The following is a 23,957-nucleotide window of genomic DNA, read 5'->3' on the forward strand; positions in this document are numbered from 1 at the left end:
ATCAAGAAAATCAGGAAAAAAATCAAAGTCAAAATCAAGAAAATCAAAAAAATCAAGGTCAAAATAAAAAAAAATCAAAGGCAGAATCAAAGCATACATTGACAAAAGAGTATAAAAGATTCTTCAAAAGATCATAAAATCGTTTTCAAGTATTTATTTTTATTAATACACGCTTTTTTTATAAGAATAGTGTACTTTGGCTGAGGGTAAAGTATTCTTAAGAAATTGCCGAAATTTAGGGTGAAATATTCTTAATGTATTCTTACTTTTTCAGACTTAACCTTTATACAAACATAAGAAATGACCTACTTGAGAGTTTTTTGTTAATTCGTGCACATTTGAAGATAAAATTATATTTCTACTTTAAAGTTCCGATTTAAGTCGAACAAAAAACCCAATCATTTTTGTTACCAAATAGAAAATGACTATATTCTTATCAAAATCCGTGAAACTCATCCTGGAGGTATTCTTAGGGTATTCTTACGATTTGGCCCATTTTCACCCTGATATTCTTATAGAAGGTATTCTTATAAAAAAAGCGTGTACTGGACTATAACATCTATTTCATCACCAAGAAAATCAATCTATATTATAATACGCTTAAATCGGAACTCTCCCATTCTCGCACGAGGCTTTTTCGCTAGCGATTTTTAAATACACGGCAATTTTTTTCGCGCCTTTTTGATTGTATATTCAATTCTATTCGCCAAGTGCACTTCCATTCAAGGGAGCACATTTCTCCTTGATGGAGAAACACAACTGACTGTGCAATAGCACTATCAGCATAATTTATAGTTTTTAAAAAAAAAGTTCATGTCGGTTATGAAATAATTTTGATTCACATGGGAATACGTCGAAGATAAAATTTGAGTTTTCAAAAAGACATCATATTTATGATTACCCTTGAGATTAATAAAGCTCCGATGACATTTCCCTTCTATTTGATACTCTGATAAAAACATTTCAATTTAATGGACTTGACATATGAGAAAAGTTGATGACTTATTCCCAATTCAATTATGAAATTTTTTAATCAATGTTTGCTATTTTTTGTTCTTTTGAGATAGCAAAATGAAAACGCTTTTACTTACGCATTGAGTTTAATTGTTAAATAATTGTTGACTCTGTTAAGAGGTATTGAAAAAAGGCACTCTTTATATTCCACCGTAAAGCACTGTGGTCTTTGGAGTGATCGGTGTTGCCAAGTACCTCTAATACTGAATTTGAATTTCTATTTGTTTTTTATCTTCATCCTTGCGTGAGGAAAATAATAGTCTTTCCTCTCCCAAAAACCCAAAAAAAGCACGTTTAAAGTATGACCGATTTCTCGCGAGAAATTTTTAACTCAATTTTCACCAATATTTGCATGAGCATTATTTTTAGCGAGTCAAGAACATTATTGTTTGAAGGTTTTCAACAAAAGAAATTATGACAAATTTATACAATTTAATAAGGAGAAGAAAAATCAAAATTCAACTAAAAATACTTTCACCATATTTTTTAATGTGCATTAATTTTAGTGTCCCCTTAAAAATTTTAAACATCAATTTTTACGAAAAAGGCCTAAATTTAAGAACATTTCTTCTCGCAAAATAAGTACATTTGTATACAAATCCCTACAAGTTTCTGAAAAATAGAAAAGCGAGCGAAGCGAGCGTATTAAAAGGAGTAAGAAGTCGTCTCGGACGACGCCGGGACGGCTAGTGGTATATAAATAACTAAAACTAAGTATAAAGCTCTTTCCTTTTATGTACATTTAAAAAAAGTTTTTTTCTGTTTTCGGAACAAAATATATACTATGTTTACTATAAGACTGTAAGGCCGCCCAAACGGTAAGGAGATAAAGAGAGTGAGATAACAGTCTAGCATGGGAATCATCAAAGTGTCAAAATAAGAGGCCGGCTGAGATCATCAGCGAGGGAATCGCCAAGCAACTCGAAAAAAAAAACAAAACAAGTGATACTTTTATGGACCTACCTGGTTATGCATTTAACACATATATAATTGATATCTACATAAGCGTGACCATTAAACAATCATTCAGAACACAAATAGTGACGATCTATTAAAATTAGTTGTTTGTTTCTTATAAAAAACACGTTTAGAAACCAAAATTTCATGCTCTTGAAATATTCTTTCATATTCAAGAGTTCGAGAGCAAAAAAACATATCTCATCAAAAAATTCAGTAATTTTAAGAACATTGATGTATGCTTATTAATAGTGATTCTTATAGATAAACATGCGTTTTTTGAGCCAACAAATTTTTTTTGCAAAAATCTGTTTGAACCATCTTTTACCTATGATGGTACCTTACTTTCCTGCAAAAAATCAGAAAAAATTAATGATCCAATTTTTCACAAAGTCCAAAAACACTTTTTTTAGCCGTTTTTTGGCCCAAATTTGCCCAAAAATTATTTTCCAAAAATCGGGCTCCGTCACATTCGAGGGTTTATAGTTATGCATCTTTGTGCAAAAAATCGTAAAGAATGAAAGAGCCAATCTCGAGAAAAGCTAATACCTAAGTAATTGATAATGTGCTTATAATAAAATATCGAATTTGGCCAGTTTTTCTATAAAAACACGCCAAGCAACCAAAATTTCATGTCGAAACACACATATTCTTTAAAAGTAAGCCCTCCTGAGAAAAAAAACACATCTATCTCATAAAAAAATTGAGTTATTTGACTAAGAACATCGATGTATGCTTATTAATAGTGATTCTTATAGATAAACATGCGTTTTTTGAGCCAACAAAATTTTTTTGCAAAAATCTGCTTAAGCCAATTTTTACCTACGATGGTACCCTACTTTCATGCAAAAAATCAGAAAAAATTAATGACCTAATTTTTCACAAAGTCCAAAAAACCCGTTTTTTAGCCGTTTTTTGGCCCAAATTTGCCCAAAAAATTTTTTTTTTGAAAATCGGGCTCCGTCACATTCGAGGGTTTATAGTTATGCATCTTTGTGCAAAAAATCAGAAAAAACTAACGAGCCAATCATGAGGAAAGCTAATAACTAACGAACGAACGGACGAACGGACGAACGGACAAAGGTTAATTTATAGGACCTCCACCGGGGTAGGTCCAAAAACAAAACAAAAACCAGAACAAGAAAATTACGGGGAATCAGAGTCAGCAAAATGTAAAAACGATGGAATCAAAACCTCTTTTCTCGAATAAGGTCAATTGTGCTGGGGAAAGAATTCTACTGATTGATGGTGACAACATTTTATTTCGGGATTTAGATATTGCTGAAACCTTCAATGAGCACTATCACACTGTTACTGGAACGTTTAGACTGGTGAATTATGACGTCAATTCAAACGGGATATCTCTCAGCCTCTTCGCCATCGATAAACCAGTCCTGATTTAAAGCGCGCCACTTCTTCCAATAAGGTTTATATTTAAAAAACCATCTCGGTAACACCAGAACGAGTAAAACGGCTAATGACCCACCGATAACGTAAAAAACTAGACACCATGTTGATTCACAACCGTCACTAGCGTACCCGGAAATTGCCACAATCATTAGGGATAGAATCATTAAGTTGACGATTAACAATAGGATCGGAACAGGCCCGTCTTCCGGTCTCCGCCACTGTTAAATGAAAACGAGAAAATTTAATTTGGATGAATATCTATTTATAACGCGTAGGCCATAGTAAACACCAATGGTGCATAATTTTGATGGAATTGTGCACATTTAGCTAAAAGCATGAAGTTTGGCACAGACCGAGTTTGGACCTTACTAAACGATTTTAGCCCGGGACCCACTCGGATTTCCCCTTTTTTACCCAATTATGGGCCAATTTATGATGAGGTCATCAGGAAAATTTTGGCTGAGGTCATCCCAAAAATGTGGTGATATTATATACCGTTGGATTGGAAATTCAGCGTAGATTTCAAAAAAAAAGATTAGGTTGTCCCATGAAAACCAAGCCAGTGAAAGTTATTCATCCCCAAAGTGAGTGAAGACGTCATCGACTTTTTTTTTGGGTTAGAGGTGTCTTTTGGTGAAAATATATCATATTACGATATACGATGTATCATATTATATACCTTTGGATCAGAAATTCGATCTAGATTGGAAAAAAGGATAATCCTATATCACTAAAATCAAGTGTATTGAGGCTCGAGCAGTCCCAGAATTTGAGGATACTACAGTCCTTAACCCTTTGAGTGCCAGGGTCCTTTTTTCTAAGTTTTTTTTTTAAATCGCTAGTTCAATTTTTGAGGGCTTATATCTCCTGATCTAGAAGGAATTAGATAGAAGCTCGTATATAGCTCGTTGGATAGCTTAAAGTCTCCTCTTTCTTTTGGGCGCCTTCGGCGCCGCCCGATTTAGGAAGGGCGTGGTGGGCGGCGGCCAAGGCGGGGGGGGGGGTAGGTTAGGGAATTAAAGCTGCGCGGACCTGACTGAACTGATGGAAAGGTGCCCAGTGGTAAAACTTCAAATCAATTCACTAGAAGACAGAATAAAGTAAAACAGGGCCAAATTTGGAGGCTCTTGGGTCACTCGTTGACCAAAAATAGTCAAAAAACGGTCAAAATCTCAAAAAAGTGAATTTTTGTCAATTTTTTGCATTTTTTTGACTTTTTTGCTTAAAGTCTCACTGGAAAGACTCACTTTTGAATTTTTTTTTGCTTGACCATAAAGGACAATCTAATTCCTACGCTACACAAATCAGAGGATTCGACACGAGACCCTTCCCTATCCGCCAGCATTATCAAAAGGTGGAGAAATGCGTTCGGGAAATAAAGCTGACCTGACCTGTGTTCAACCAGCAGAAGTTGTATCCTCTCCTCCGCGCTCTCCTCCTGAAGTTGATGGATCAGTGCTTGAAGGATCAGTCATCGTCAATATGATTAAACCAAAGAAGAATCAAAGATTTCAAGATTATTGCAGACAATCCTTCTATCCTCAGGTCAAGAAGCTTCAAAATGAATACAAGTCTCAACGTGTGGATGTCGTTTTTGACACGTATCAGAGTCTTAGTCTTAAAGCAGCAACACGACCGAAACGAGGAAAAGGAATTCGTCGGAAGGTTCTAGATGATTCCATCGCACCAACAAACTGGGATGGATTCCTTCGTCTTACTTAACCAAAATAAAACCGAGCTGTTTGCCTATCTTTCCAAAGAGCTAATGTCGTGTACCGACGATGAAACAGTGCTTACGTGTGCCTATGCTACGACTTGCGTCACCAGTAGTGGTCAGATGGCAGCATCATTTATTTCACCATGCAACCACGAAGAGGCAGACACAAGAGTGTTTTTGCACGTCAACGACATGTCAAGGATAACCATTCGCACCGTGGACACCGACGTCTTAGTTATAGCTATATCCATATTTGCTCGTTTGCATGGTCAACTAGAAGAATTGTGGATCGATTTTGGTACTGGCAAACATCGACAGTTTCTCCCGATCCATTTGATTGTGAGAGATCTCGGACAATCAAAAAGCTTTAGGAATTCCGTTTTTTCATGCCTTCACAGGATGTGATCAGGTGTCTTACATATCGCAAGTCTCTAAAAGTTCTGCTTGGAAGATCTGGGACTCATTGGATGAAATAACCCCAATTTTTGAGAAGCTTAGTCATAAACCAACCTATCGTGATGTTGAAGAAGCGTTGCCCATACTGGAACGTTTCACAGTGCTTCTATACAGCACTACAGTCTATCAACCAACGAATGCCGAAAAGAATTATTCTGCAAAGGCCGATCAATTGATTCCATTCCACCAACAAGTGGAGCTTTGTTTGCAACATGCCTTTCGTTCCTCGTACATTTCCGGTTATAATTGGGATCAAGCGATTGTCACCAACCCAAGTCTTCCTGATCCAGAACAATGCTTCAAAATGGCAAATAGTTGCTACGCACCTAAATGGTCTGACCTTCCAGATGCCACCTTGGCTTTAAGACAGTTGATTAAATGTGGACGCGATCCTCAGAAAGGCTGTAAAGGACGTTGCAAGTGTGTCAGTTCAGGGTTCTTATGTACCCAGCTTTGCAAATGCAAAGGAGAATGTGAACGTGATGAACTCAACAAATATCTAGATTTATATTTTGTTAACTTTACTAGGCTTGTTGCTCTTTTCTAAATACTTTCTACGTATTTTCAAAAGTCTCCGCAATTAAGAAGGTATGTATATAGATGTCCTCTAAGCCAAAAAAGTTGATGACGTCATCACTCACTTTGGGAATGAATAACTTTTATTGGCTTGATTTTCATGGTATGAGATGTTCCTTTTTTGGAATCTACGTTGAATTTCCGATCCAACAGTATACAATATGACTATATTTGCAGAGATGTCCTCTAAGCCAAAAAAGTTGATGACGTCATCACTCACTTTGGGAATGAATAACTTTTATTGGCTTGATTTTCATGGTATGAGATGTTCCTTTTTTGGAATCTACGTTGAATTTCCGATCCAACAGTATACAATATGACTATATTTGCAGAGATGTCCTCTAAGCCAAAAAAGTTGATGACGTCATCACTCACTTTGGGAATGAATAACTTTTATTGGCTTGATTTTCATGGTATGAGATGTTCCTTTTTTGGAATCTACGTTGAATTTCCGATCCAACAGTATACATATGACTATATTTTGCAGAGATGTCCTCTAAGCCAAAAAAGTTGATGACCATCACTCACTTTGGGAATGAAAAACTTTTATTTGCTTGATTTTCATGGTATGAGATAATCCTTTTTAGAATCTACGTTGAATTTCCGATCCAACAGTATACAATATGACTATATTTGCAGAGATGTCCTCTAAGCCAAAAAAGTTGATGACCATCACTCACTTTGGGAATGAAAAACTTTTATTTGCTTGATTTTCATGGTATGAGGATAATCCTTTTAGAATCTACGTTGAATTTCCGATCCAACAGTATACAATATGACTATATTTGCAGAGATGTCCTCTAAGCCAAAAAAGTTGATGACCATCACTCACTTTGGGAATGAAAAACTTTTATTTGCTTGATTTTCATGGTATGAGATAATCCTTTTTAGAATCTACGTTGAATTTCCGATCCAACAGTATACAATATGACTATATTTGCAGAGATGTCCTCTAAGCCAAAACAGTTGATGACCATCACTCACTTTGGGAATAAAAAACTTTTATTGGCTTGATTTTCATGGTATGAGATAATCCTTTTTAGAATCTACGTTGAATTTCCGATCCAACAGTATACAATATGACTATATTTGCAGAGATGTTCTCAAAGCCAAAAAAGTTGTTGACGTCATCACTCACTTTGGGAATGAATAACTTTTATTGGCTTGATTTTCATGGTATGAGATAATCCTTTTTTGGAATCTACGTTAAATTTCCGATCCAACAGTATACAATATGACTACATTTGCAGAGATGTCCTCTAAGCCAAAAAAGTTGATGACGTCATCACTCACTTTGGGAATGAATAACTTTTATTGGCTTGATTTTCATGGTATGAGATAATCCTTTTTATTGGAATCTCTGTTGAATTTCCGATTCAACGGTATATAATATGACCACATTTTCTGGGATGACCTCTAAGCCAAAATTTTCCTGATGACGTCATCATAAATTGGCTCAAAAATTGGGTAAAAAAGGGGAAATTTGAGTGGGTCCCGGGCCCAAATCATTTAGTTAGGTCTAAATTCGGTCTCTGAATTATTACAGGGTACTTATTCCATTCAGTATCGTTAATACACCCAACGGCTCAAGTGTGTCGCGAACACAGAATTAACAATGTCTGAAAGCGTAATGATTCCCCTTCCTAGGGTAAACAACTCCTCCGGGAAAGACTAAGCTGTGAAAAATTGAGAAATTTGAATGTAAGGTCCAAGGCCAAGCACTTCCTACACCTTGGGTAGATAGAATAACATGAATTTGTGTCATTTAGATTGAGATATTACTGAGGTTAAGCATACCAGCCAGGATAATCACGACGACGGACAAAAAATGTAATAGGCTAGTAAAGATACGAAATGGTTGATTGGTTGAAACTCACTATAGCCTGTTAAATTTCCGTTCCTTGTCGTGATTTTAAACATTACTTTTTTCAAGGTCTGAATCGCCGTACAAAAATGCTGACGTTTTAATTATAATGCATCTTTTCAAACCAATCATTCAAAACAAAGAAGCGCCCGTTACGCCGTTTAATTGTTCGATTTGATATCAGAATGAGTGTTTTTTTATATTACAGTGCGTCCATAGGAAATTAGCATTCCGTCTTTGAAGTGGTATAGCCTTTGATAGAAAAATTAATTTTTCATAAATTTTATACCGTTAGAAAGGAAATCTTCCCCTTTAAAAAATTTTACTTAAAAAAGATTTCTGAAACTTAAAAATCAAGTTTTTAACAAATAATATGTTCTTAACAACTTAACGATCAATTAATTTGACTTATCAAAAGAAAACCGGTTTGACAACTTTTATAATTTTAGTTTTAGATTTTTTAAAACTCAGGTAAAAATTTTTACATTGCGATTTTTATACCGCCAGAATTCAACAGGGACTTCAGGATTGTGATACAAATGTTATATTATATTTTAAACCTCTGTCATGTAAACTCTAAATGAAACAATAGAATATAGATATAGTATGAACGATAAATCAAATATATTTCTTTGACAAGTTAAAAATTTCTTTACATTACTACTAGCCTGGATATCCAGCCCGTAAACTTTTTTTTTTATTTTGATATTTCTTATGTTTACGGCCTGGTTTACCTAGATCTGCTGCATTCTGATCTGAGGATGATTATTCGGATATTCTGATTGGTTGACTCCAAGCGAATCAGATCTGAATGGTGGAGCGCGTAAAATTAATTTATGCAAGTTTTCCGCGGGCGATCAGCGAGGCGTACGGGCGTACGCTGCTTTACGAATCTCCCTGACTTTTCTTCTTCGAAACAAATAACAATAGAATCGCTAATTATCTCCCTTGGGTGTTTGACCACGCATCCAAATAAAGATATAACAATAATGGTACAGAAGAAGTGGGAATATCAAAACATGGAAATTTTTTATGATGTTCTGGTTGTTTTCTTTTCAATGCTTGCTTAGTTTTAATTTTCTTAATGGCATGCAGAACTAAAGGTATATTTTTATTTTGCTTCAATTCTTCTTCTTTTCTTTTTCCCAATTTTATATTGCTGTTTTGGCTTGGAAGTTTTGTTTTAAAAATCTTGGATTTTGAATTTATTTTTGTTTCCAAAATTCACTTTGCAAATTTTCTGTCTAAGACTTTCCACCACACTGTCTATATTTATGGTCAAGACTGCCATTTCTGGGGTACCATCTTGAAGCTATGTGCATACATTTATTTGCAGCCCTGGGTTTCATGCAGGAAAATCTGTCAACAGGGGTTCACTTGATTTCTAGGTGAACCAAGCTCTAAATTTTAGAACTTTGTCTGGCTGAGGTAAAACTTATTTTTTCTAAAATTTTGAGCTTGGATATCCAGGCTACATTACTAATAGTTTCATGCTGCTTACACAACAATCATCAGACGTAAATGAAAATTAAAAAACATACTCTTTTTTATCTACAGAAATTAAAAATTAGAAAAAATTGATAAAAGTGTCAAAAATGATAAAATGATGCGTGCCTATTAAAATTATCGCGTGTGGTAAAAGACTAATTATCGAGTGTAATGAAAAAACAAAAGGAATAAAATTTCATTATTTGTCCGGTGGGACCTCTTTGAAATTTTTCTTTTTTCTTCTTTTGAAAAATTTCAAAGAGGTCCCACCGGACAAATAATGATATTTTATTCCTTTTGTTTTTTCATTACACTCTTTCATTACATAAGTAAACCAAATGGCGCAATTACGCAATTACTTTCTGTCCTCCATTTTGAACAAATAATACTAACACAAATAAGGGGAGAGGTTACTAGCACATCACCCATCAATATTTACAACGTAATCTTCAAGATAACGTGGGCGCCTCACATTGCGTCTTGCACGATTATTTGTACCTTCGTCAGGTTCGGCATCGCTGGTAGGTGCAGTGTCGTCAGTGTTAGGAGCTGGCTCATCGTCAGATGAAGGCAGATCAGTGGAATGGTCATCTCAATCGTGGAAGTGTGGTCTTGATTGGGAGGTTGCGGGGTATATACGCGTCAACGGTATTTCGTTATTTACGTGACATGAAGCGTGAATTGTCGAATTTCTGTAGTGTGGCCATGCGGCCAGTAGTGTTTGTGATGATGTATTGCTCTCTTGGCTTATGTTTGGAGCCTTCGTTCTTGACAAATACTAAGTCACCGACTTGGACTTTAGCGTCCTGGGCGATATCTCCTCCTCTGCCCTTGGATAGGGCACTAGGTTGGTGGTTCCGTTGGCGGATGCTCGTGTGTTGATGAAGGAGTGTGTCGTCTTTCACGTTGATCTCATTGCCAGTGGATTGATCTCGTCGGAGAATGATTTCTTTTGCTGACAGGCCACGGGAACGAATACGAGTGTTGAGAGTTTGAAGGGCTTGCTCAAGAACGGGTAGGGTTAATGGCTTCCCCTCTCGTTCGATACGAATCAGTTCTTTTTCAAGCTCTTGAATGCCCTTATCGATCGTTGCGTTACTGTTCTTATTCTTGATCCGACCGTAGTCAAGAACAATGCCGTGTGATGATAAGATTTTGTCTTCTTTGAGGCTTTGGAAGCCGGGAGCGGCGTCGACACGAACGATAGCAGAAGGCGTTCGGAGGTGGTTCGTCGTAGAAATGAGTCCTGAACGAAGACTGTCGGTCTTTTCGTCTGGGATGAATACGGCGGTGGTGTAGCTTGAGAAAACGTCACGGGAAACTAGCAACTTTTGATTTGTGCGTCGTAGGACATCGGTAGAAAACATCTTTCCGGGGTGCTGTGGCAGAGATGTAGAGTTCTGCTCGAAGACTTCATTGGGTATTTTCATCAAAGATTGGCAAGTATGGCAATTGTGCGCAATCTGCTCGATTGTCGAGGTGCTGTCGATTGCATAGAAATGTCGATCGAAGACTTTTTGAAGTTGTGTGCGCGTCGGATGATTCAGTTGAATGTGGAGAGCGGTGACGAGCCCTGGAAGAATTGCAGAAGGTACGATGATTAGCTGTCTTTGGCGAACATATGGATCATTCTTCTTGACAACAAGTAAATTGTTATCGGAAATAGTGGCGATACGTAGGTACTTTCGAACATCTTGAATGTGTCTGGTCTTCCTTGCTGGACGTGTTCCATGTTGCAAGGTACGTCGGGCAAAGGTACGTCGTAGGGAAGGACATTCTTGTTGGGCGGCATGCCAAGCGTTGTAATTCGAAAATGGCATTCGGGCGGAGCCGGATAGAATATCGTCAACTGATAAATTTCGCACAACGGAATCTACTGTCTCTTGTACAAACTTGCAGATCTGGCACGACTTGTCTTGGCATTCGGTTGGGTTTCGAGAACCGAAATCGCTTGAAGGGTTAGACGAACCGCTAATATGGCAAACTTCTAAGTTGAATTCACTAAGTGTGGCAAGGAACGTGGATACTCGGCTTGAAGTGGAAAACTTTCCTTGACGCAGCCGGCGATCAGCATCAACACATGGTTCGTTATCGGTTAACACTTGGGTGGAATGGTAGGAGTATCTTATGTATGGTGCGAAGTAATGAACAGCAGTTAATGTTAATGTAATGTTAATGTATATATTCTTTAAAGTCGTAAAATGTGTACAAATCTGTACTAGCTTTAAAGCTAATAGAGTTCGACTGCCTATTTTACAAAATGAATCATTCATCATCATCTGTTAATGCCCAATCGCTGACGATTTCTTCTGTAGAGCATTTTGGTTTGTAATTTGAAAATATTTTTGTTTGGTTTTGTAATTTTTTAACGAGGCGTAGTTTTGTTCTTGGGCTTCCTCTTACGCGCCAGTTGAATCCTTTATGGTTATTGCTTTTGTTGAGTTTCTTTGCTTGTTCGTGCATCTCCTTGATCTTTTTCCGTTCGTTGATTGTGAAATCTTCCGTTATACTTACCTGAAAGAAGCAAGTTTCTTTTAGCGTGTGTAAATTCTTCATGATAAGATCTTTGTCATGTTGACTTTGCAGGGTGACTTTCAGAGGACGGCCATTCTTAGTTTTTCTGTCTCCTAATCTGTGGTGAGTAACATTGATTTCTGGAACATTGATGTCATCTAGGAGTTCTCGGAACCGAAATATGTCATATTTTTTCCCATTTTCTTCTTTTTCCTTATCTGGGCCTGAATATTCGAGAAACCCGTGAACGATCATATTCAGTTTTCTAGATTATATGTCTCTCCTTTCACTTTCTTCCTTCCGTTTTTGTTCTTCGGCAGATTTTATATCTTCTTTTTGCTTCTTGGTAATCTCGGCGTATGTTTTCTTTGATGTTTCCTTTATTATTTCTGCTGTGTGCTTTATTTCCTCCTTTATCATGCTTCTTGTCTTTTCCTCCATCTCTTGTAGTTTTCCTGCCAGAAAGGTTTTGAGGTCATTTTTGATGGAATCACGGGTTTTTGTGTTGGTGTTGACCTCATTGTTCAGTTTTTGTATGACGTCGTCTTTCTTTTGAAGTTCATTTTGCATCATATGTTGAGTGTTTTTCCCTACTTTATTTCTTAGGTTTTTCGTTATTCGTACGCAGTTTGAACATAAGTAATGATCGTTGTAGGATGTCACGAATATTTGTAGTTGATACAGGGGTAACTGTGTGCACTCATAATGAACTGATCTTTTACATTTTTTGCATGTTAAGCGATCCAGGTCTTCGTCTTCAGTACATCTTGACGGCGTGCAAGCTTGAGGTGGTGAGGCTGCTTCGAAAGGCTGATCTTTATCCATTTTGATGTTGTTTTCATGAATTTTGATGTTTTTATTTGTTTTCAGCCATTTTTTCGAAGAGCGTTGCAAAAGCGTCTGATCTAGTTGACGTCAAATAAAAACGAAAAGATATTGCCAGGGCTTCATGCTCGCATGGCTACCAACCGACTTGGTGGGACTTGAGTTTAAAGCTGAAAAATCCACCGATATGGCGCTTACCCTCTCGGTCCAGGTAGAGTGTTGCAGCTAAACCCTGGTTTACTGGAGAAGCATCTGTGGTTAGTGTAAGCTTGTCGTCGGTTCGAGGAATAGTTATGGTGGTAGGTGATTTGACTGCCTCTTGACACCGGAGAAATTGGGTTTTGAGCTCGTCTGTCCAATCGATCTTATGTTGTCCCTGCAAGCCTTTGATGGAATCTTCGAGTGGGGCAACCAGCGAGGAGTAGCGAGGTATACAGCGGGCAAGGGCTTTGAATGCACCAATGAATGATCTCATTGCTGTACACGTTGGTGGTGGTTTAACGGAAGCTAGCGGTGAAGTTTTATGGGCGCAAGGTGAGAGTGTACCATTCTTCCATTTCCAACCGAGGATTGTTGTCTCAACTGGGCAGATCACTGTTTTTGCAGCTGAAAAGCAGAGATTGTTTTGGGAGAGACGTTGAAGCACCTTCCCCCAATTCTCTAAAAGTTCCTCGATGGTATTACCAACAACATGGACGTCGTCAGCAAGTATGATAACTATGCCTTGCTGGATCAAATCACCAAAAATGCGACACATTAGTTCTAGTAAATGTTCTGAAGAGCCGGGCATATCCATAGCAGATCGGGTGTACACTCGGAGACCCTTGAATGGTGTTACTGTTCCGAGATACTTCATTGATGACTTAGCGACTGGAATCTGGAAGAAACTTTTTGTTAAGTCTGCTTTAATCAGGTATTTCCATTTGGATAGTTTTCGTAAAACGTCGTTGCATGTATTGGAAACAGTTGGGAGTATCTTTGTGTACTGTCCGAGATTATTAAATGCTGTAACAAGTCTATAGCCTCCGGAAGGCTTTTCGGTCAGAAAGCTTGGTGATACATATTCGACGTCAACGTTGACATCTTCTGGTTTGGCTAGGACACCCAATTGTTCGAGTTTGTCAGCCTCGTCTTGCAAAATCTGTAGGTTGGATTGTTTGTAAAAGGGGAGCTTGCCTCTTTGTGGTGGTGGTTGGACATTGCCAATGTTGACTTTAGCGCGGATGGTCCCACTGTAGTCGTTGTACGCACCAAATTCAGGATTAAATACAGAGTCGTAGGTCTGATGGAGGCTTTGGAACGATTGACGTTGTTTGGTGTTGAGCTGGTGTTGTCTGGGTCGAGTAAAACAGCGTCAGAGAAGAGTGACGTAGGAGTGGGTTGGCTACTGGTAGGTCGTTCTGAAGTGGTCAGTTGATGGTGCTGAGACAGTTTGGGGAGAACTGGTGGCGTGATTACCCTCCGGATCATTGCGAAGTGTTGTGACTTGAAAATCGAGATTGCTTCCCCAGAATTGGGGATACGGATACTGCCGTCAATGACTCTAGAGATGTCGGGTTCTGGCCACGATCCGTTTAGTGGTGATGAGCGATGGGGTTTAATTGAGATTTCGCCCTCGTATGATTTGAGCGGTGCACTACTAAACTCGAGGTAATCTCCGGGAAGAATAACATGGCTATTGTCACTGCGAAGAATGAACGATTCAGCACGAAATATGTCTGATTGTCTATTTGGTTTAGTACAGTAAGCGAAATTGGAAGTTCCGATTGAGATCGTTTCCTTCTTTAAATGAACTTGAATGTCATTCTCCTTACAGAATGGTACGCCAGTCAGTATGTCACAGTCAATGGTGTCAACTACTAATGCAGTAACTGGCAACGGGATGTCTCCAAAACTCAGTTGTATTTTGACTTCTCCGTGAATCTTAAGGGTACTCTTATCCACAGAACGTGCTGAGTGTCTAGTTGGTTCAATAACAATACCAGAGCGTTTGACGAAAGACCTGGAGATGAGTGATGACGTTGCACCGGTATCGATCACGATGTGAGCTGGATGGTGCTGATAGAATGCGTGGAAGTAAGGTGAAGAATCGCATTGAACCTTTTGAACTTCCAAGTGACCCGAAATTGATCACTTTCAAAATGTTCTGTTTCAAATCCTTCTGGTGGTGCATCATCTGAGACGTCTACGGCTAGAGCATCGGCAATTTTCAATTTGTCGAATCGAGATAAGAAATAGCATCCGGCGATGTCGTGACCTTGATGGTTCCTTCCAGCAGACTTACAGAGAATACATGATTTGTTGGTGTTGAAAGTTTTTGGATTAAAGTTACGTTGTTCGCGACGTTTAAACTGTTGATTTTGTTGCCTTGGACGCCGGGAATTTGCATAGTTAATAGCGATCTCATCTTGGACGGATAATTCGGAGAGAAGGCAGTCCATAGCTTCAGCTAGCTGGGGTTGTATCTCCTTGAGGGTTTTTGATTGTAGGTCGTGGGCGTAGACTCTTGAAATGTGTGCTGGTAGAGTTCGTCAATAAGCGTTAACCACATGTATACGGCCAAACGTTCCAATGTCGGGGACATCTCCTCGTTAGATATTGGTGCTGCCCCATCGTGAATTAAGCCTGACTCAACGGTGAGCAGATTATCTTCCAAGTGAGCGATAATTCTTTGAAAGAATGTCTCGTAGCGTTCATCACTTTCACGCTTGATGTTCGAGAGTTTAAGAAAGTTAACCTCGGACTGGGCGAAAGAATAATAAATGTTTTCGGATGCGCTGCCATATCCAAGTGAGACTAGTGCTCTTTTTGGTGATGTCATTCCTGAGAAGTGAAGGGACGAATTGCGCGATAAGTGCAAGCATACGCTCTAAGATAATGTTCCTTTGGAGAGGTGTTTTATCTCCAACTGGTTACAAACCACGGTTTGGTGTTGATTTCTTGGACCAATTCAATTCCAAGAACTGACCGAAATCATTGTTCGAAGAAAGGTGGTACATAATGTTTGACTGCCAATTGGCAAAGCTAGTAATAGTCTCATTTTCAGTTAATTGCCACTGCTTGGGTGGCTTGAATGAGAACCTCTGATCATGAGTTTTGTGTATGAATACTGTCAATAAACTTCACTCAGCAATTATCGCATAATAATTATAGATCTATAACTTTTTATATTTTTTACTATTGTTATTATATACTCTGAATTTCTTTTTTTTTTCCTATCAAAAGAACACACTCGAAGAGGAGGTCGTCCCGACCGGGAACAAAAAGGCTAGGAACATGACAAAAAAATTAAAGTGTGGATAAAAAATTAAATAAAATAGAATTTAGAAAAATGAAAAATATCAAAAAAGGAAAACAAAAATTGAAATGAATAAATAAATGAATATATAAAAAATCAGGACCAGCCCTTGAAAAAAAAACCATAACTCTGAATTTCAATTATATTGATGTATAGCAAAAATGTATTTTTGATATTTTTATTATACTACTTTAAAATAGTATCTTCTTTGTTGGTATTGTTTTGTTTTTTACGTTTATTATACATTTTTTAAATAGTTAAAGGTTCAATACTTCTTTGACTGTTATAATAAGATACCAACCAATAAAATTTAGAACTTCATGCTTAACTTCATAACTTGATTTCCCTGATGCCCCTGATCATTCAAACTAAAAAAGTCTTTAATATATCATAATTGTCACATGACTGCGTTTCCGTCCACCTCTCTCACTTATTTTCATTTTCGGTTACTTTTGCTGGGCTTTATGCCGTTAGGCTTCTTGATCGGCAAAAGATTCGTTTTTTTTATCTTTACGCCTAGGGGGGGGGGGAGGTCTTTCTGTTCGAAGGTCAAACTATTGTTAGTAGCTCCTGAAATAATTGAGCTTTTGCCATGAAAATTTCTGGAAATTCCTAACTTTTATTTAGCTACAAAATAAAAAAAATTGACACCTAAAAATTTTCACACCTTGAGCATGGTGACATTTCTGTCAGTACGGTGTCACAAAAATTGACACTTTTCCAATACAAATTTATTTTTGATGTCAAGTATATCTTTTAAACCGTAATTTATTGAATATTTAGGATAAATTAAAAGCTTTTTAAACTCAGGCAACTTTTTTATAAAGCCTTTGTTAGAATACAATAGCTATTTATAAGAACAAAGGAAATTTTCGGATTTTGCTCGGATTTTGCTCACTTTGGGCATGATGAGTGACGTCATCAAACATTTTTTTTGTAAAAAGTTACCTTATGTGACAAGGATCGTGTGTGCCAAATTTCATCCAAAAAGACCAACTACATCAAAAGTTAAGGGGTGGTACAGGAAAAGCCCCCCCCCCTAGGTCTGAACCGCCCCTAAAAGCCTAGCTTGAATAGGGTTAAGATCTCACAAAAAAGCCGAAAGTTTTAACCGAAAATGGCGAAATATTCACCAAGTTGGCAACCATGTCTAAACATTACGAGTTAAAATATGCAAAAAAAAGTTATTAACGAAGTTGATAATTCTATGAACAACCTCTATACAGCCTTATACGTTTGCTGGGCCTTCACGCCTTCCAGCATAGAATTATTAAAAGATTAAATAATTCTATGCTTCCAGGCTTTCTTGTTCATTTTCATCTAGCGTGATGTCAAAATATACACAAATGATCACTGTAATATTTAATGTATTTCTAATATATATTTTATTACTAAAGGCGTGTTCACTGCAAGATCTATCCAATAAACTATGCAACTATGTGTCTATTATTGTTTGATAATTCAGAAGAGAAAATAGCTGAGAATGTTGATGTGTAAAACCATGGATTTAATATAGAGGGTCTCTATATTAAATCCATGGTAAAACGAATTCAGTTATTGAGTACAACCATTACAACAAATATGTTTACGGATTTCAAATGATGTATGAATATCAATTTCAACCAATTACAGGCAAAGTAGAAAATGTTAATAAAAAATCAACCAATGAGAAGCCTTAAGCAAAATCAATTAGCGTCTTATATAGATTATATATAGATTACAAAGAACTGTAATAAACCAGTGTATTCATCAATCATAAATCTCTTTGTTTGACCAGCGCAGCTCCCCTCTCGATACAGCCATATCGAGCAGAACTGGCTAATTAGCTCAAACTTAAAAATGAAAAGTCTTCATAAATCTTGAAAACGTTAGCTAGAATTAAAGGCAGTTTGTCTATTCACCACTCTGTTTGCTTACACTGCAAAAACGCATTAAAACACAGACAATTTATTCCAATTCTCATTTAACATTTTTGAAGTCAAAACATTGCAAACTTTCGGGTCGTTAAAATCTAATATAAAAAAACACTCATTCTGATATCAAATCGAACAATTAAATGACGTAACGCGCGCTTCTTTGTTTTGATGATTGGTTTGAAAAGATGCATTATAATTACAACGTCAGCATTTTTTGAACGGCGATTCAGACCTCGAAAAATATAATGTTATTATGCCTTTAAGCAATAGACGCCTAACACCTAACTAACGTTGAACTGGGGGGGGGGACATCCTCTTTGTAAACTCAAAAAAATAACGCTTAAATCGGACATTTTTACTTGGCTACTTCAGTTGAAATATCGACTATACTTTGATTTTAGTCGCATTTGATAGAGCGTCATCGATTTCCTTTGTAAACTTTCAAGACCGACGTTTCAAAATCCAATTTTGACTCTAAAATAATGATTTTTGTAGTACGCATGCGTATCAATACATCTAATTATTATTATATAGAAAAGTTATTCAGTATATTTTTATAAAGTTTTGTTTGTTTAATGCATATAAAAAGAATAAGAGAAATAAAATGTTTCTTTTTATTTTTATATTCTTAAACGACATTTGACATGAGAGTTCTTTTATTCAATAAATATAACATAATAATGATAATGTCATAGCCATGTCTCAAAGTGTCTACTCATGTTTCCATAGAAACACACACGGTTCATGTACAAAAGTCACGAAATTGACCATTTTGAACTTGGAAAAGAAAAATGCCCGTTTTAACAAATATTTCTCTGAAGAGGAAATATTTAAAAATAACACTCTCTTACTAGTAGTATCGGACGGTTGATTTTCCGTATTTTGACATCTGACATGCATAGTTCACATTGATGTTTGACACTCGTCTTGAACCACGTGACCAGACATGAAGCGTGCACGTAACGTGACGATCCAGCACATTTGCACGGTGCTATCAATTTCTCATCGCCACTACTGTAAATGATCAGGAGAATGGTTAAAAGGATGACCAGCTATTTTTCATTTTGCTACTAATAATATGTTTGTTGTAGAGCGTAGAGTGGATAAAATTCTGAGAGGAAACTTCGATCGCACTAATATATTTTTGGGTACAAACCACAACTAACAACAATCATTTTCGTCAAGAGTGGCAGAGGCGGCTCTGGAGTTTCTCAAGGTTCTCATCTGCGAACCTTGAAAAATCACGAGATTCTAAATTAATGTGTATTCAGGGTTTGATGTATAGTAGATAATATGAAAAGAAAGCTCTAAAATATTCCCTTATAAATTTATCGGTCGCTATTCCCTGATTGTCGAAATCCAACTTCCGTGGTGGCCGTGGTAACATGGTAAGAAGGAACCGCGCCGTATTTCAATTTTTCCACACGCACGGGTGTCTTATTACGCCCTTTAGAAGAAAGGGCGGGCGTGCTACGATTTTTTCGACTTATCTCTTGAGGCCCAAAGTTTGCTTTTCTGAGAATTTTGAGGCCTCATCATTACCTAAACCTTAACGAATTCTATGAATTATACGCCGCGGAAAAAGATGTCAATCTCTTAGGTGAAAATAATTTCCGTTACACGTTAAACACAAAGATAGTCAACATTGCAGGTTTATGAGGTCGAAATCTGAGTACCCAGGCGGGCAAAAGTTTTTCAGGGATCATCAAGCGAATTCGAAAAGATTGTGCGTTCATTTTGCTTTGGCGAGGTACATGCATTTTGGAAAACCTTTAGACTTAGGTAATGAAAAATCGTGTGTTTTGAATAAAGTTCTACAGAAATTTCTTTCAAGTTGAAGTTCAGACAGTCTGGAATATTTTATACAATGTTCTGGAAACATTTGAGATTATGTGACTTGGAATATTTTACACTACGCTCTGAAAAGATTTGAGATTATCGTGGAATATTTTACACGACGTCCTGGAAAGATTTGAGATTATAATGACTTGGAATATTTTACACTACGTTCTGGAAAGATTTGAGCTTATGACCTGAAATATTTTACACAACATTCTGGAAAGATTTGACATTATGAGTGGAATATTTACACAACATACTGGAAACATTTGAGATTATATGACTTGGGATATTTTACACTACGTTCTGGAAAGATTTGAGATTATGACCTGAAATATTTTACACAACATCCTGGAAAGATTTGAGATTATGAGTGGAATATTTTACACAACATCCTGGACAGATTTGAGATTATTTTACACTACGTGTGCTGGAAAAATTTGAGATTAAGACTTGGAATTTTTTACATTATTATATATCCTGGAAAAGTTAAATAACGACAACTTGGAATTATATTTTATTGTATATAACTTTAATTGGATTGTTTGTTGGAGATGAAACTTTTGATAACAAATAATTAAATATTAAATGATCATAGATGTGTGGATATAGATTTTTTTAGGGAATGTTTTTGAAAAATTACCCTTTTAACTTTTATTCTTTATTCATCAGCTCAGGTTTTTACACCATTTTTTCCTTGGATTTTTAGAGGGTTTTGAATCAATTGGCATTTTCACCATTAGCATAATTTCCAGAAATGTCTTACAATGGAAATTTGATTGTTCATCTCTTTTCAAAGTCTCAAAAACTTTCAGGTTAGAAAAATTTAAACTTAAGGATATAATTTTAATATACCTAGATGAATATTACAGTGGTTTGATTTTTTCTACAGTGTTTGCTCTGGTTTGCTCGACCTCACAATGGTAATTTTTGATTTTTGAACTTATCAGGGGAAATAAAGGGAACTTTTTTCAAACAGTATGATGATAGACTCTTTCATAAATTTGGATGGAGTTTTCACTACACTACATAACGCCTGATTGCAAACAAATCTACTTGCGGCTCGTTTTACCGCATCCAATCAGGTTCTAGTATTTTCCTGTCAATCAAAACGACAATTTGTCGTTTCTGATTATTTTGATAAAATAACACGTTTTAAACATACACAAAAAATTTGTCATTTTTATTGCTCTTGGGAATAACGTAGATGGAATTATTTTGCACTTTTTGATAACAGAACATTTTTCTTACCTTGGGAATAAGAAAAGTCTTCGGCAAAGTCCTGATTTAAAGCGCACCACTTCTTCCAATAAGGTTTATATTTAAAAAACCATCTCGGTAACACCAGAACGAGTAAAACGGCTAATGACCCACCGATAAAAAAATTATACAAAAAAATCCCGTGTTGTTATTATTATTATTACTATTATTAGTATATTACACGCATTATAAACGACTCCAGTCTACGTTTCTGATTGTTTTGATAAAATAACGCGTTTCAAACAAAGAGAGAAAATTTGTCATTTTTAAGTATTTTACTGTTTCTTTCTTTATCTGCGTGCCAGAGGGTGTGGTACTTTTTGCGGGGGCCTGGGCCTTTAGATTTGAAGTTTGTCATTTTTATTGCTCTTGGGAATAACGTAGATGTAATTATTTTGGACTTTGATAACAGAACATTTTTATTGCCTTGGGAATACGAAAAGTATTCGGCAAAGACGAGCATGTTTTTACCGAGTTTGTTTGCAACTAAGCTGATAGTATATGTCGTTAAACTTTATACTTTCAGCTTAGAACCTTGGCTATAAGCAAACAGACTCATGAATAGATACAATGGCTTTAAAAAAGAAAATCTGCTGGAAGTTTTGAAGGTAGATATTCTTAACCCTTTGAGTGCCAGGGTCCTCTTTTTCTAAGTTTTTTTTTAAAAATCGCTAGTTCAAACTTTAAGGGCTTATATCTCCTGATCTAGAATGAATTAGAAGCTCGTATATAGCTCGTTGGATAGCTTAGTCTCCCCATTCTTTTGGGCGCCTTCGGCGCCGCCCGATTTAGGAAGGGCGTGGTGGGCGGCGGCCAAGGCGGGGGGTACGTTAGGGGAATTAAAGCTGCGCGGACCTGACTGAACTGATGGAAAGGTGTCCAGTGGTTAAACTTCAAATCGATTCACTTGAAGACAGAATAAAGTAAAACAGGGCCAATAAATAAGAATAATTCTATCAGAAAGATATATCGTATTAAAACTGTGTTTATGGCAGGTCTATGTTTATTTTTCAACGTTTTTTGATATATCAACGGTATTTTCACTGTATGATCGGCATTTTAAGAACATTTTGAGTTGTCTTAATTAAAAAAGTTTAGTGCCTTTCTAGCCAATCTAAGGGGTTAAAAATCTGAAAATTTTCTGGCCCTGGCCCCAACCATGGTGGGGCCTGCAGGTATCACATACAAAAATATCTCTATTAAAAATTATTTTCCGTCTCACATAAAAAACTGCTTTGACCGCTGTTTGACTGCGCGCCGAATTCGTATAGTCCAAGACCGTCAAACTCTACCGGCTGTAAACTCGCTTCGGAAGCAAAACCTGTTAGTAATTATTTCGGCTTTGGTTGGGGGCTTATTTCTTAGATAGTGATTTGTCTTAGATATACATAGTCTAGTGCATTTTTATCCTGGATCCGCCCCTGAGTGGTTTGTCGACATAAATAGGTAGCAAGTTGGAAATTTACTTCAAAAATAGTCAGGCTTAATAATTATAACAACAGTTCAAACTAAAAAGTAAACAAATCCACCGTTCTGGTGAAATCACATGAAGGTAAAGCTTAACAGGAAAGCAAGTAAATAAGAATGTTTCCTACCAAAGGCAAATCCTACACCAGGAAACTGAATCTGAACTTTGCGACGAAGTTTCAGCGAGAAACATGAAGGAAGGTTGGTTATTGTGGAACTGCGTTTCCAAATCATCCTATGCGGTAAAAAAGATAAAAATCAACATAAGCTTCCTATTTGGGTTCAATTTTTGGGTCCAAAAGCCTGAGTGGGAAAGCTTTGGTTATCAAAAACTAAACTCTATAACATTCGAGATGCCAAATTGGTGCGAAATTTTAGCTAATCATCCCGAATTGACAACTATAGATGAACAAAAGGCTGTTTTAAATTCTCTTTGAGCCAGATTGACATTATTATGTTTTTTCGAGGTCTGAATCACTGCTTCAAAAACGCTGAGCTTGCATAAAGATTGCATTTGTTCAACCATAATCATCAAAACAAACGATAGTGCGTGACGTAACTCAATTGTTCGATTGAGCACTTCAATGTCTTCATATTAATATAACATTTTAGTGACACCAGTCTGGAAACGATGCAAATGCCACGCCGATGCGACTCATTTTTTGTTTAAACAGAGATGCACGCCAAATAAGTTCCACTTGGGGCGCTGTAAGATCTCCAAACGGGTCCCTGGAACTTCTGACGTCTAAAAGTTGCTCACAAAACCATAGAGTTTACAACGTTTTGACAAGATATCGAAAAAGAACTGGAATAAATTGTCTGTGTTTTTAATGGAGCTGTGCAATGTTTTTTGCAGAATAAGCAAACAGACTCATGGATAGATATACCAGGATATACTGGCTTTTAAATTCATAATAATTAGTAGCTCTAGTGAGCATAAACCTTACCGTATCAAGGCTTGGTAATTTGGGCCCCATCCGTAAATGACGGCCGTCGGCTCTTTGCAATTCAATTTGTTTACACCAATAAGGATAACTGGAATCGTCAGAATGAATGAAAATACTGAAAAACAGCAGAGTTTACAGAGTTTAGTCAGCGATGGTGATGGTGATCACACAAAAAAGAGTACAAAATCTTGAACAGTATTCATTTCCCCAAATATGGATTCATTTCCCCAAATATGGCCGATCCGGCATATCTGGACCGATAGGTTTTTAAGAAGGGCTCATCATTAAATACTATTTAATCTAAGTTTAAGCAAACCGTAGTGTAAAGGTAGAGTATTCGGCTACGGTGCGCAAGGTCATGGGTTCGATCCCTGGCCGGGTCATAGCACGAAACAAAGAAAGGCTTCTG

General features: G+C 36.9%; 1 protein-coding gene across 1 annotated transcript; it reads right to left on the reverse strand.

The window, feature by feature from the left end:
* Positions 1-1,594: 1,594 nt before the first annotated feature.
* On the reverse strand, positions 1,595-23,663 carry LOC136808639 (E3 ubiquitin-protein ligase MARCHF2-like). The gene is made up of 4 exons (XM_067065188.1): positions 23,549-23,663; positions 22,730-22,836; positions 18,887-19,049; positions 1,595-3,599 (listed from the first exon to the last, which is right to left on the reverse strand). The coding sequence occupies exons 1-4, from the start codon at positions 23,576-23,578 to the stop codon at positions 3,321-3,323; spliced, it is 579 nt and encodes a 192-aa protein (XP_066921289.1). The 5' UTR covers positions 23,579-23,663; the 3' UTR covers positions 1,595-3,320.
* Positions 23,664-23,957: the final 294 nt, after the last annotated feature.

Source organism: Clytia hemisphaerica, unplaced genomic scaffold, assembly GCF_902728285.1.
Source record: "Clytia hemisphaerica strain Z4C2 unplaced genomic scaffold, Clytia hemisphaerica genome assembly, whole genome shotgun sequence".
Lineage (NCBI taxonomy): Eukaryota > Metazoa > Cnidaria > Hydrozoa > Leptothecata > Clytiidae > Clytia > Clytia hemisphaerica.